Source organism: Channa argus, chromosome 7, assembly GCF_033026475.1.
Source record: "Channa argus isolate prfri chromosome 7, Channa argus male v1.0, whole genome shotgun sequence".
NCBI lineage: Eukaryota > Metazoa > Chordata > Actinopteri > Anabantiformes > Channidae > Channa > Channa argus.
Window position 1 is genome coordinate 18031312 of NC_090203.1, and position 14413 is coordinate 18045724.

Sequence of the window (14413 nt, forward strand, 5' to 3'; positions counted from 1 at the left end):
TATCTAATGACACTTCCAACCAACCAAGAAGGACTTTAATTTGGTGTTTACATAAATCATTTTTCTGTTTAAAAATATTTTAATTTGAAAAGTTCAAATAGGACAAGCTTAAAATAAATGGCCTATTTCTTCTTAGTTTCTCATTTGTTCTGCGCAGGTACAGTTATTAACTTTTTTAAATTGTCTGGTCAAGATTAAATTACTAACACAACATGGGAACAATTTACTTAGCTGACTCATAATCTAGACTCAAAATGGAAAGCATTCGCCGTATAGGGGATTATTGTAACAATGCAAATGACCTGAACATTTTTTTCATTCAACTTAATTTTTTAACCTATGTTAAAGTCACTTGCATGTGACACTGATCTTTTCAGACAGAAGCCATCAAACTCGTAACTCGTAAAATTATAGTAGAACTTAACAAAAAATACTTTGTTTTCTTCTGTTACAGGCCTTTGTGGAGAATAATCCAGCAATCCGGTGGTGTCCCATGGCAGGGTGTGAAAGGGCAGTTCGACTGAATACCCAGGGTCCAGGCAACTCCACCTCAGATCCTCTTGGCTTTCCCCTCCTTCGAGCTCCTGCTGTAGATTGTGGCAAGGGTCACCTCTTCTGCTGGTAATTAAGTATTAAACCTTTTTAAAATGATTTTTCAAAATGAATTACTTTGCTGTTCAAAACATGCCTTGTTCTAATGTAATAATACTATTACAAAAAGCAAAAAACATGTTTTGATCAGTTTGAGCAGATGGGGTCAGACGGGGGTGTTCATTATGATATTTGTCACATCTTACAGAAAAGCATCTTTATATCTTTATGTGTGAGCAGATCCATTCACAATTTGGTGCCCTTTACATACAAACACTATCCCAAAAATGATAAACGTCGGCTTAGATGGTCGGCTTATATAGGGCTTTTATCCAAAGCACCTTACAATGTTGCTTCTCCTTAATGCTTTCATACACACACTCACACACTGATGATGTGCAACCATGCAAGGTGCTCATCTGACCTACCAGAAGCAACTTGGCATTCACTGTCTTGCCCAAGGCACCTCAACATGTACCAAGGAGAGACCAGGAGTCGAACCACTGTGTGCATTTTGTGGATGACTGCTCCACCTACTGAGCTACAGCCTTCACTTTTTTGTTTGTTCTGAGATCAAATAAAAGTCTTGGAAATATCAGACCTTTTCTGATTCACAGTGGTAGAGCACCTGGGTATTTCCTAAGAGTGAGGTGCCCAGTCAAATGCACTCACTAGAAAATTAGGGGCAACTGTGGCGCAGGAAGGTAGAGCAGTTGTCCACCAATCTTGCAGTTGTTTGTTCAATCCCCGGCTCCTCCGGTCACATGTTGAAGTGTCCATAAGCAAGACACTGAACACCAACTTAGTTGGTCCCGGTGAGCGTTGGCCAGCTGCATAGCAGCTTTCCCATCGGTGTGTTATTGTGACTGCGATTGGGTGAATAAGAAGCAGTGTAAAGCACTTTCAGTGCCATTAGGTAGAAGAGCGGTATATAAGTGCAGACCATTTACCATTTTGAGGGAGCCAACGAACAGAGAACTTAAAAGCTTTGCTGCAACCATTCATTTCACCGTAAACATCATCTAAACCTTTCTTTGTTTATTCCAGGGAGTGTCGAGGAGAGGCACATGAGCCTTGTGACTGTGAGACCTGGAAGATGTGGTTACAAAAAGTCAATGAGATGAGACCTGAAGAATGTTAGTATTGACATTGACACATTTCAGACACTAAGTTGGAGTTGTCCTAACAAACTCTATTAACATTCTGACCTAAACCTGCGGTTTAATACACATGAAGTGAAATTTTATATCACTATAACTGTTTTAAGCTACCAGTGGTAAATTGTAATAACAAAGATGTGTAGTTTTTGTAAGTGGATATTTTGGGTTGTAGTCAAGTGATTGATTCAGAGTTAAATTGCCTGGAACTCAACCACAGTAATTACAAACAGTTTAGGGCTTAGCCAATTAAAATCCACCATGTTGATGATAAATTATTAATTAAAATGAACAATCCACTCATTGAAAGTGCACAATGTTTAGAATCAGCAATTGGACTGTGGGCAATCTTCTAGATGATTTAAGATGGCCCAAGTTGCTCCAAAGTGCCACTTCGTTGACGAGACAGTCGAAAGATAAAAGCAATTATTTTGTTTTGGAACTATCTTTCCCTTCAATTTCCCCAGATTCTGTTTTATCTTGGCATTTCAAACAGCACATCAGAGGTGCTTTGATAATAGCCAATTATTCTGTTTGTGTGTGTGGGTGCAAGAGCATCATGGGAGATGTTACAAAAACATATAAGCAATACACATTAGTCAAGCACTACAATTTCTCACTTGGTGCACTGGTCTGTTTAGTTGTAGTGGTAATAGCCATTCTCATTCTGTCTCATTATGCCTTTATTTGTTCTGTTTACCTCCCCCTCCTCCTCTTGAAGTGGCTGGTGTGAGTGAAGCTTATGAGGATGCAGCCAACTGCTTATGGTTGCTCACTAACTCCAAACCTTGCGCCAACTGCAAGTCTCCAATACAAAAAAATGAGGGTTGTAACCACATGCAGTGTGCTAAGGTAAGTTAGGCCGAGAGGTTTTACTGACTTTGCATACATAATTGTCTGAAATGCTATTTTGACCATTAAGTTTTCTATTGATCATATTTCAAAGAATGACTGGAAAAAGTACCTGAATGATCAACACACATATTGTACACAGTCTGCTGTAGTAGTCGTAAGAATCTGCGTTTGAGTTGCAGCCTGGGGGAGTTTGATCCCTTAAATGTGACAGATTATACTTATTGGAAGGCTGTATTATCAAAAAGCTGTGTGAAAAGTAGAAAATAATTTTTTGACATGATATTAACATAAATAGGGTGCATTATGCATAATGAGCCAATTTACCACACACTGTATTTAGTAAAAGTGATGAGGGCAGTGTTGTTAAATGCTCAGTTTTGCTATTTTTGTTGTGGGGTACATGACTATTTTATATAGGTATCCATTTACCACCCAATTTTATATACAGGTACTGGTCATATAATTAGAATATCTTCACAAAGTTGATTTATTTCACTAATTCCATTCAAGAAGTGAAACTTGTATAATGTATACAATTATTCCACACAGACTGATATATTTCAAGTGTTTATTTCTTTTAATTTGGATGATTATAACTGACAACTAATGAAAACCCCAAATTCAGTTGTCCAAAAGGCGACCATTGACACCTTGCACAAGCAGGGCAAGAAACAAAAGGTAATGTTAATACGTAAATACTGTAACTGCTACTTTTGAAACCTCAGGAGTTGTATGGAAACCATATATTTAGAATCATAGTTAATTTAACCTTTCTTGTATTGTGGCACTATTTGGGATTCTTATATCACCTTATTTAACTTGATGACTTTAAAGTATCTCTTGATGAATTTACTTTTGGACAATAACACTATACAGCTGAGTAAATAAGAAACTCTGTAGTGATTGTCTAGTAATTTAATTTAAAGCTAAGATTTATCTTATTAAATTTAAGCAGGTGAGTTTTGCCATGTTTATAGATGGTTATTTTACAAGCTGAAGTCTAGGATACGTATGCTCACAAACAGTCCATGAAACTGCGAACATCAAAGTTTTATACTCTGATGATCAGTTATGATGCCTGACTGCATCAGTGTTACTGCAGCTGGTGCTAGGGGGCAGGCCATCAAAGGAGCAGTGCAGTCGTATGTTTAGGATCTTTTTAGTGACAGTGACAACCCTGTCATCCTTGTTAAGGGGACTGATCATATGGAGATTATTTTGGGAGTAATGTAGTAGCTTTGACGAGCTGAGAGGCCATGGAGGGCTCAGCCTCTTGAGCTGTTATTACCCAGTAAGAAATGGCTTTGCCCCTGTTGCTTGGAAACACAGGACTCAGTGTTGCCAAGGAACATTGCTTTGTCTTTTCGCTGACATTTCCTTCCCTCCGGTGTGGTTTCACACTTTCTTGTCTTAAGTCTCTCCATCTCACATGCTGTCTTTTTTTGGTCTCGGTCTCTCTCTCTATATATATATCCCTCTCTCCCCTTCAATTCCCCCCCTCTGACTCTTTCATTAGTATTGATTTTTCTCAAGTGTCATGTAAGCATAGTGTTTTCAGGACAACAGAAGTCTTAGCCTTTAGGGTTTTGTGTTGCTCTACCTAACCTGTTACCCATAGAAGTACTTGCGCCATGGGAAGAGAAATCACTTGCACCCAAATAGGCTGCAGATTGGAGTGGCTCTAGTGTTTTGTTGTTCTACAATACCCAGTGGGACCTGCTGATCTCAAATGTAGTCTGAGTGCCTTCTAGTGGTAGCAGGCTGTGAGGATTCACTACTAGTAACAATAACTGCCTGTGTCCTATTTTAAACTCAACCATTTCTCAAAGGGAAAAAGGTACAAGGTTGACATAATGATAAGACAGATAGTTAAGATATATTGTGTTCTAGGGTTTCAGCTTTAAGAACACCTCAAGACATCCTTTCCCATTATTTATTTCTAGACAATAAAATGTATAAACAGATTTTTAGTAAGACTTGAAATCATTTTTAACTTCAGCATTTCAGCGTCTTTTATGTTTTTACAGGTTGTATACACATACTATTTTTACTTTTGGGACATAATCCGGTGAAAATATAGATAAATTACACACTTTGGCATGTGTATAAGAGAGTGTGTGTGTGAGAGAGAGTAGTTTTCTGACAGTTGAAACATTAATAATCCACCTTTTGTTTGCTAACTAGAGCAGATATAAGTCTAATATTTCCATTCTCCTCTTGTAGTGTAAGTATGATTTCTGCTGGATCTGTTTGGAGGAGTGGAAAAAGCACAGCTCATCAACTGGGGGCTACTATCGCTGCACCCGATATGAGGTCATCCAGCAGGTGGAGGAGCAGTCAAAGGAGATGACTGAGGAGGTAGAGTCACGCACAAAGACTGGGGTTATTGTTATTGGCTTGTTCAAGTGTCGGTAATCAAGTAATTAGTACCAGTTGGATTGACTGGCAGAGGGCACTTCCATTGCTCTCCAGTAACCCAAATTAAACAAAATGAGTGTCTTGCATTGTTGAACAATGTGTTAATCATGTTTTTGTTTTTTGTTGTTTTTTTTAGCCCAGTTAACTTTTTGAAATTACACTTCACTGCAAAGAGTAACAGGAATGATGAGGAAAGTCTTGATTGGTGGCAGCTTTTACTGGGGGAGCCCCCTGGTATTCTGTGTAAATTTACTTGCCTGCAGGAAATATAGATTCTGTGCTATTTTTATGTATTATTATATCATATAATAATGCTTGATGTTAAATGAGTACTTTACTAATTTAGCTTTGCACTCTTACATTATTAGACTTCTAGGTATTTGTCATTATTTATAGTGAAACCTGGTGTCTATATTATCCATGCAGCCTGACTACCAATAGTTTCATGCAGAGAGGTGGGTGCTATAGACGTTTAGTAAGCTCACTTTCAAACTCCACAGAATTTAAGATTTTTAAACTTGTAGTTGATGGACCTTAGTGGAATCACTTTATAAATATAATTGATCAGATTTTACGCAGCTTCAGCTGGTGCCAAAGAAGGCTTTATACAACTTCCCAGGACTTAGAAACAAACTTTCTCTTGACACATTTCTACTAGAAATTGATTTGCACTGCAGCCTTATGAGGATTATGTTAAAGTTGATAAATACATTTCACATCAGCCAATCATAATACAACACTCTTTCATACTTAAATTTAACAACAAGTTGAAATAATGTACAGGACAATGGAACAAGGACGCTTCTTAATAATATGGAATGTATTACAGAAACAGTCCCGAGGGACAGTTATCTCTGTCCATATTATCAGTTATGATCACGAATAGATTAAATTCTGCTTGGACTTTTTAGATATAAGTATCCCTTATGTTACAGGGATTTCCCCCTCTCTTCCAGTGTTTCTCCTTAGCTCACAATTGTGTGTGTATACATGGTAAGAGCATGTACCAGTATTGATGATAACCATGATATAAAAACTCTAATATTGATACAATGTAGTAAGTACATGAAATCAAGTATCCATATGATAATATCTTAAATAATCCAGAGCCAGTGACTATTTGGTTGACACTCATAACATAGTAGGTGGCCACTTGCCATAATATGAAAAGAAAAAGAAAAAGCTGCAACTAGCTAGCTAGCTACTGGGTCCATGAGCTATTGCCAAGGTGTGTGAATCTGTGGCTACCACTGCCACACAAAATCATGTCAGAGTGTGAAGCACTATGGCTAATTAAAAATGTGCTTGCCAGTGTGGGACATTTTTGGAATTTTGTAAAAAAGACAGGGTGTGAGACAGCCCAGTCTGCAGGAAGTGTCATTCAACAGTCACCAACCTATTCACCCAGGTTTGGCTAAGCTGTCTCCTGCTCCTCCTGCTAAGTGGTTATGTGTCCGTTGATACTGTACTGATGGCAGATGGTCGTGTGGATCTTTTTAGTACGTTTCAAAAAGAGGAATTTGAATGAGAGCACTAATCATCTTGTTTGCTTTTACAGTTTACAATTAATAATTTTACCATGAATCCTTTTGGCCTTGATAATCATGTAGTGAACACCTCACATTGTGACAAACCTAGTATGGATGGCTTTCTGTGTTTCTCTCATGGACCCCCAAAAAACTAATTTTGTAGTACTAAAACAAAATATAAAGTAAATGTAAATGGTTAATATGTGAATTTGAGGCTTAAGCCATTGAAACAGCAGACCTGGCACTACGAGATAGCAAAGCAGAGAAAGGAACTGCAGTAACACATGGCTCATTGACCTGGTGGACACAAACGCATACACTCCAGCTACCTTCAAGCAGAAGTGGCAGGCATATGGGGAATGAAGATTCTGGGTTTTGCCAGATTGTACAACACACTTGATTAACAGATGGAAAGAATTGAAAACATGGTATTTAAATTAAGGATCAGAGCCACTTGCACTGATTAACAGTGATTATTGATTTGGATAGAACAAAACATGTCTTTGTGTTTTTAATCTTTGATAGTTGCCTAATTGGCTCAAGCCTAATATGCAAGCAGTCAAGAACAGTAAATGTGTGTATGGATATACACTAAAAGAAAGCACTTGATTCTATGGAGCCTGAATAGGTATGATGGAAAATGCACACACGTGTCCCACCTCTGCTAAATGTTGAGTGGGTTTTCTGTATATTAATATCAACTCTCTAACATCTGCATATTCTGAACAACATTGCAGAAATCAGATATTTTCCCTCTTATTGTTTTAAATAGACTTTGTAATTTGCCTTTTTTCCATGAGCTTTGCATTAACCCCCCATATAGAAGCCTTGGTGTGAGCAGTCTGTTTACTGCAGCACTGGCGCACTGTATGTGTGAAGTGTTCAGGGAAAGTACAGAGCGTACAGTAGGTCATCTGTGTTTTGAAGCCCATAGCCTACATAATCAAACCCTTAGACTTACTGGTGACGCAGGATATCCCTGAAACTATACCTTCCAGGGTTGTATATCTGCACAAAAAAAATCCAGCATCTAGACTCTTGAACAGGGAGACATACACGGTCAAGGGTTAAAAAAAGTTTCGTAGTTACGGGTAGTTGTAGTTTTTGTATCTGTACACTGTTCACTTGATTTCACTGAAGAGTTTGACTGAGTGGTTTCTCATGATTTTGCAGGCAGAGAAGAAGCACAAGAGCTTTCAGGAACTTGACCGTTTTATGCACTACTATACGCGCTTCAAGAACCATGAACACAGCTATCAGGTAAAGACGTGTGGTTTTGTCTTCAAAGATGTCTCCTTTGCATAGTGTACATTCAGTCACAGTGAATGTAGGCAATGAGAACTTATCTAGTGTAAAGCAGGCACATTGCCTCACATGTGGACTGGCTACCCAATGATAAAAATCTAAAATGATGAAAGCATATTATTTCTGTATTTTGCATATCTACACTGTTTCTGGAGACTGTCATACAGCTATTGTGGATTGTTGCAGCAGCAATGATTAGACATCACACTACTTTAATCTAAAAAGAAAATTTGCTTATGTCAAATTTATGTAGCCTGATTTTTGGCTTCTTTGTTTGGCCAGGCAATGTTCTCAAGATGTTTTTACTTAGTAATAAACCTACTTCTGTTTTCCTAACCAAAGCTGGAGCAACGGCTGTTAAAAACTGCCAAAGAGAAGATGGAGCAGCTTAGTCGAGCACTGAGTGGAAGTGAGTGTGCAGCCCTCCACAGTTTTGTCAATCTTTATTATATGACTTCATACAGTCCAAGGATGATTGTTCTTGGGAAGTTCTGATGTTGATATTAGGAAGTAGGCAGAAGGGAGAAAGGTTTTTGTGATAATGCATTAACAGTAGATATAGTTTGTAATTTGCAGGCATGTTAAAGTTGCAAGAAAGCTCTGCTTCATGAAATAGGCTTTGTCTAGAGTCATTTATGTCCCCATCTGTACAGGCAATTGCAGCTTGTTTAACATAGTCACATTGTCTTCTGATAAACACTGTCAGTAGATTCTGTGGTGCCTAACCGACAAATGAAAATGACCATAACTCAGTTATGTAGTGAGCCAGTCAGTGGTTAAAGGTTTGGCTGGTTGAATAATTCCCCGTGCATTTTACAGCTAAAGAATTAATACAAAAAATACCACAGTCACCAATGGTCATTATTGAGATAAAAAAGAGTAAAAAGTTCTGACAATTTTGTATGATAAAAAATTAGTCCTTACTATGATACACATTCACAAAAAAGATGTGTTCAAATTAGTAGATCACAATTTTAAATAGATTTTTTTATTTTTATTGTCCTTTTGGCTTATCCTGTGAGTTCAGGGTCGCCACAATGGATCATTGTCCGCATTTGTTACACCGGATGCCCTTCCTGACGCAACCCTCCCCAATAATTTTAAATTGATACTCGCCTACAATCCAAAAGACATTGTTGTACCCTCAGGAACTGTAAAAGACAGACTTTCAGTTTTCAAAGGGCAGCACAGTTCTGACACTCATTTCCCATCAAGCCAGACTCCAGGGATGTAATTTAAGACGGTATCTACAATACATGTAGTAGAGCAGAGCTGTTCTTTCCTTTGTGCTTTTTTTTCCAGAACTCATCATTTTGTTGTAAGCTGGATGGATGTAATTTAGGCTGGAATAGGGAGTATATTGCACAAAATAAAGCAGATATTAATTTTTGCTATCCTCTCTTCTCTTTCCCAGGGGAAGGAGGCCCACCTGACACTACATTCATTGAAGATGCGGTCCTAGAACTACTAAAGACTCGCCGCATCCTCAAGTGCTCTTATCCTTATGGGTTTTTTCTGGAGCCCAAAAGCACAAAGAAAGAGATCTACGAGCTTATGCAGGTTTCAGTCCTACTCCTGAGACTAAAGACAAATGTTCACAGCAGTCAGGTTTATATGGGCCATTATGAGATGTGGGACTGAAGCTTTCTACTTCATAATCTTCAAAGTTTGCCCCAATATACCTCCACATCTTGGCTTTTAGTTATATATCTAGTATTATATAATGTATGATCACCACTCTAGACACAAACTATATGCTTGCCTTACCTATCTGTTTTATGTTGTGGCTTTTGATATACTGTTTAAATGAATGGGCAAGGCTCCCATGAGTCTTTCCAGTTTTCCTTATAGTATGTACAGTATCGTTAATTTATACTTATGAAGTCAATTTGTACTTGAACATCCCAGTTTAGGAACAGATTTTTTTTTTATGTGAAAAAGTTCCCTAAAATCGCTCATTTAAAAAAACCTCACTCAGACCTATTTCTGTTCCCAGACGGATTTGGAGATGGTAACTGAGGACCTGGCACAAAAAGTCAACCGGCCTTATCTGCGGACGCCACGCCACAAAATCATACGTGCAGCGTGTTTGGTGCAGCAGAAGAGACAAGAGTTCCTGGCCTCAGTGGCTAGAGGAGTGGCTCCCAATGATTCTCCGGAAGCCCCTAGGAGGAGGTAAAATATAGACATGCAACTCACTAAAGCCTATCTCAGATATGAACTGCAGAGAATGTACAGGGCTGATTTCTTTGGATATTTACAGTTCACACATGTAACACACACCAGGAAAACATGAGAATCATTCTCACAGGAAAAGCTCTGCTCGATTTCAGTGATGGGTCAGCATGTACAGGACGCACAACACGATAGAAAAATTAGGCTGCAAGTAATAGTGTTTTGTTTACAGCACATTGGAGTTGTGCATTTCTTTAAAATAAATCGGAATTTGCTCACTTTAAATCCAATTCTGGACATGGCGGCGTGCTCAGTGTAAGGGCTCAAGCAAATAATATGGAATTAAGCCTGTTTCACATATGAATTCCAGAGGTGTTTCACACATTTAACACAGCAGAAGATCATCTGAGTGAGAAGCGTCCTCACGTGTGAAACTGCTAAATTTCAGTGCATCATCAGTGTGCACAGGAGACATTATATGATTTAAAAAAAAATAAAAATAAAAAAGTTTCCATCACCGGACTACAGTGCAGTTCACTTATAGAAATCTAATCAAGAGGCCCAATCGTCCCAAGAAGTCAGGACAGACCGCATAATAATATGGACATTGTACCAGGGGGCTCAAAGGATAAAGTATGGATAATGTCGGCAGCTTCTCACTCGGACATGTATGTTCACATGTCAGGAGAATGTCAGAATTCCAGTGCACGTCTGAAGGGGGCTTTAGTATTAAGGGACTCAATAGAATAAAGTTCTGATGATGTCGGGAGCATCTCACTTGGACATTTGCATTCTTACATACACTGCCTATGGACAAAGTCAGCCAGTGTATGTGTGAAAGAGGCTAAGCTGTGTCAGACTTAATAATAAATTGAGTCTACTATTATAATACTGCAATAAAAGAGAACTGATCAAATTGAGACAATTTAAGTGTAAAATTGTATCAATTAATCCCATTCCTGCACTAACAGAAAGCTTTTCATTTTGCTCAATTGCAGTTTTGCTGGAGGAACATGGGACTGGGAATATCTAGGGTTTGCATCACCTGAGGTAACAGAACAAGCTTTCAGTGGACGCTGGTTGGTTACAAAATCTGCTGTGCTGCACATTAAAACAAAATGTATGTGTCTCTTCACACTGAATATTATGGTTCATCTTTTCTATAAAGCCAGTAAGTATATGCAAATCCTTTTGATATAGCTAGTTTGACTTTGGTTGTGTTAACAGCACCTGCAAATCATGATGACCTAAAGATTACCATGTTGTTCAACACACTAGTGCAAGCCAGATGGCTCAGTATTCCCCTGTGCACTGAGTACTCTGGCAAACACATAAGCTGGTTGCTCCCAATCATTGCACATTAGAAACAGGAGTCTGTAGTTACACTTACAGTCATTAAACTGTCGACCACATAATGACCTGGTTATTGACCTGTCTACTTTTTCTACACAGCTTGATGCATGTACACATGCCTGCTTGATAAATACATTTTAAAACCCCTGATCCTCTGCCTGCTGTGTCCTATCCAATGTGGTGTAGGTAAAGCTTTTGTTCACTAAATGTTTAGGGAGTAAATGGGAGTACACCAAAAGCAGCAAGCTGCCAAAACGGAGATGTCAAATTATGTCCAAAATTTGTTGCTATATTAAGTAGCATTGTGCAAAATTTTAAATGTGGCATTATGCTATATGAAGTACTTTGAAGGTTACACCCTGTTATGGTATCATAAAATATTAAGCCACATGACCAGATGTTAAAAGTCATCATATTCCTTTCTTTGGTTAGTCTTAGTTAGAAGTACTAGAAATACTATCAGTATATTTTGCTGACTATTATGTCTGTCAGAATTACATTTTTATCTATTTACTGTACTGCAAAATGCCACCTTCAATCCTCAAGATAAATGTAGTTTAGAAACCACAATCAAAAATGTAATTAAGCTTGGAGAAACACTACAAAGCAGTGGCTTATCTTCAAAAGAACAAATGAGTGTAAAATTCTGGTGCGATGGTTATCTTACCTTCACCATATTTTCTCCTACAAGAATGAGATAACAATCTGCCAGTATTCTACAACTGTCAACAGTTATTTTAGTCACAAGAAGGTATTTATGAAGATGTTCACACTAAATGCTGCCACAAGAAGCTGAACATCTAATACAAGAAGCTGTCCCCCAATTAAGGACCATAGTAATATTCAAAGCCTGATGACATGTCTCATATGCACAGCTATCGATGGTCCACGGTTCTTACTGTGGCTGCTGAGCACTTTATAGTGGGCTATTTTTAGAGTAGTGGAAACATGAAAGACAGTGTATGGGTGAGAGGCTTTTGATTATATGAATGTGAGTCACTGGCTCTTGCAAATGTATGAGATAATTGAATGGAGAATGTAGTTAATTATTCCACAAGGTAATATCATGCAGATTTGCAACCTTTTCATGTTGGTCTATACCCAGAGAGTAGCCTTACAATTATCACTGAAACGTAAATACGGTATCATTTTCAGTTAGAAAATTTTAAAAACTAATGCCATATCCATAAACAATTTTATATGTTTATCGTATATCTTTTAGGACCTAAAACACAAAATGATTGGATCAGTTTTTTGGTAAGATATGAATCAATGTTTAGGCGAGCCAAAGAACCATGTAACACAGAGATCCAAATATAGGATCTCTGTGTTACATACAGACTTTGTGAGACAGTCTGTATGAATAGATTTTACATAATTCAAATCCGGCTGAGGGACAACATTCCAATTTCAGTTTACTTATAACTTGTGTTTTAAAACTTTTCCTCTTAGCGTAGCTTTCATGTTTCATAAGGTATTCTGGTTACTTTTTTGATTAGTCAGATATGAGTGCACAGCATTTTCAAACATCTCAACTCGTGTTACTTCATTTCCAATGCTTTGCTTGGATTCAGTCTAGACGATTGAAATGATTGAAGGTTTGGTCTGGAAATAGGAAAGGTTTGAAGCAGCCTCTAGGTGCTAATCCAGCCTGGAAAAGAAACCCCAGGCTGTATTTGAAGCGCACTACTTCACTACTTGAATCAAACTTAGACATGTCCAAGTTATTTATAGTGAAATAGTACAGCTGTAACCCCAGATCAGCAATACATACGACATTTTCTTGTCAGTAAGTGATATGTTGATGATAGTCAGTTCAATAAATTGTTTACATTTTTGTGCTATTTTTAAGGAGTATGCAGAGTTCCAATACAGACGGAGACATAGGCAGCGGAGGCGAGGCGACATGTCCAGTCTCCATAGCAACACACCTGACCCTGATGACCCTGGTAAAAACATCTTAGGTACTTTTACTGGCTGGTAGAGACTTATGTAAACTTTCATTTCTTGGGTTAATTCATTATTAATTGCAAAGAAAATTATTTTATTAACTAAGGAATAATATAAATGTGCAAATAGAAAAAAAACAAAGCAATTCTTAACCGGATGATGGTGGATGTTGCAAACATATAGTCCTGGTTCTGGCTATATATATTTTTATATGGTTACAGTAAAAAGATGTTAGGAAATTAGGGGAGTGAAGATCAATGCAATAAACATGGGTCTAATCCATGATAAAATAATACATACATAGTACATTTAATTAAATCACAATGAACCAGTAGTCTGCCCTACGTTTTTGATGTGCTCTTTTGTACAGAATACATGTTATATTACTGCCCTGAAAATTCAAAACTGCTGAAGTTCCGCAAGCCAATATCGCTAATACATCAGTCGTTTACAATATTGTTTTGTTTTTGGCTGTGTTGAGTGAAGTTGAGATGAAGTTTGCAGTTTCTAAGCCTACTGATAGATTGTGTTGTGCCAAGAAGAATTAGTTCATTTCTGAATCTTGTGAATTAGTGAATTTGATGAGGGCACATGCTCTGTGAGGTTGCTATTACATATTTACTTTTGCAGTGTTCACTAAATCAAGGATGATTTGCCTAAATGCAGTAATTGGCACTGGGTTAACTTTCTATGGTTATTTCAGTTTAAAGACTGTGGGCATTTTGTATTTTGACTCTGGGCATTTTCTATTCCTTTTGCTAAAAAGACACACAAGATGTTGGAGGTGGATGTAGAGGTCCTTTTATGGTGAGTACACAGTTATTCAAACATTTTTAATTCTTAATGATTTTCAGATTATGCCAAAACAGTACAGTTTTTCTGTAACTGAATGTAACTAATGAGATTTTTCTCCCTTACAGTTACACTGGCTTCTTTTAGGATATTGTTTAAAAAATGAATAATTAAAAAATAGTCTTTTTGCCTTATTCCTATTATTGTTTTGCACACTGATGCATTACACAAAAAACAAAAACATTTAATGATGAGTCTTATTCGATAAATAAGCAGTGTGGCCCCACC

General features: G+C 37.7%; 1 protein-coding gene across 4 annotated transcripts in view; it reads left to right on the forward strand.

The window, feature by feature from the left end:
- The window catches only part of LOC137129942 (ankyrin repeat and IBR domain-containing protein 1-like), a 32422-nt gene that overhangs the window by 14489 nt on the left and 3520 nt on the right, over positions 1 to 14413 (forward strand). For 3 of the 4 annotated variants that reach the window (XM_067509416.1, XM_067509414.1, XM_067509413.1), the window contains 11 exons: positions 455 to 621; positions 1639 to 1727; positions 2470 to 2600; positions 4827 to 4961; positions 7724 to 7810; positions 8198 to 8264; positions 9270 to 9415; positions 9852 to 10030; positions 11029 to 11080; positions 13236 to 13347; positions 14100 to 14140. In XM_067509416.1, the coding sequence (XP_067365517.1) occupies positions 455 to 621; positions 1639 to 1727; positions 2470 to 2600; positions 4827 to 4961; positions 7724 to 7810; positions 8198 to 8264; positions 9270 to 9415; positions 9852 to 10030; positions 11029 to 11080; positions 13236 to 13347; positions 14100 to 14140 (1206 nt within the window). The remainder of the gene's footprint in view (positions 1 to 454; positions 622 to 1638; positions 1728 to 2469; positions 2601 to 4826; positions 4962 to 7723; positions 7811 to 8197; positions 8265 to 9269; positions 9416 to 9851; positions 10031 to 11028; positions 11081 to 13235; positions 13348 to 14099; positions 14141 to 14413) is intronic. The other variant, XM_067509417.1, reaches the window with a different exon arrangement.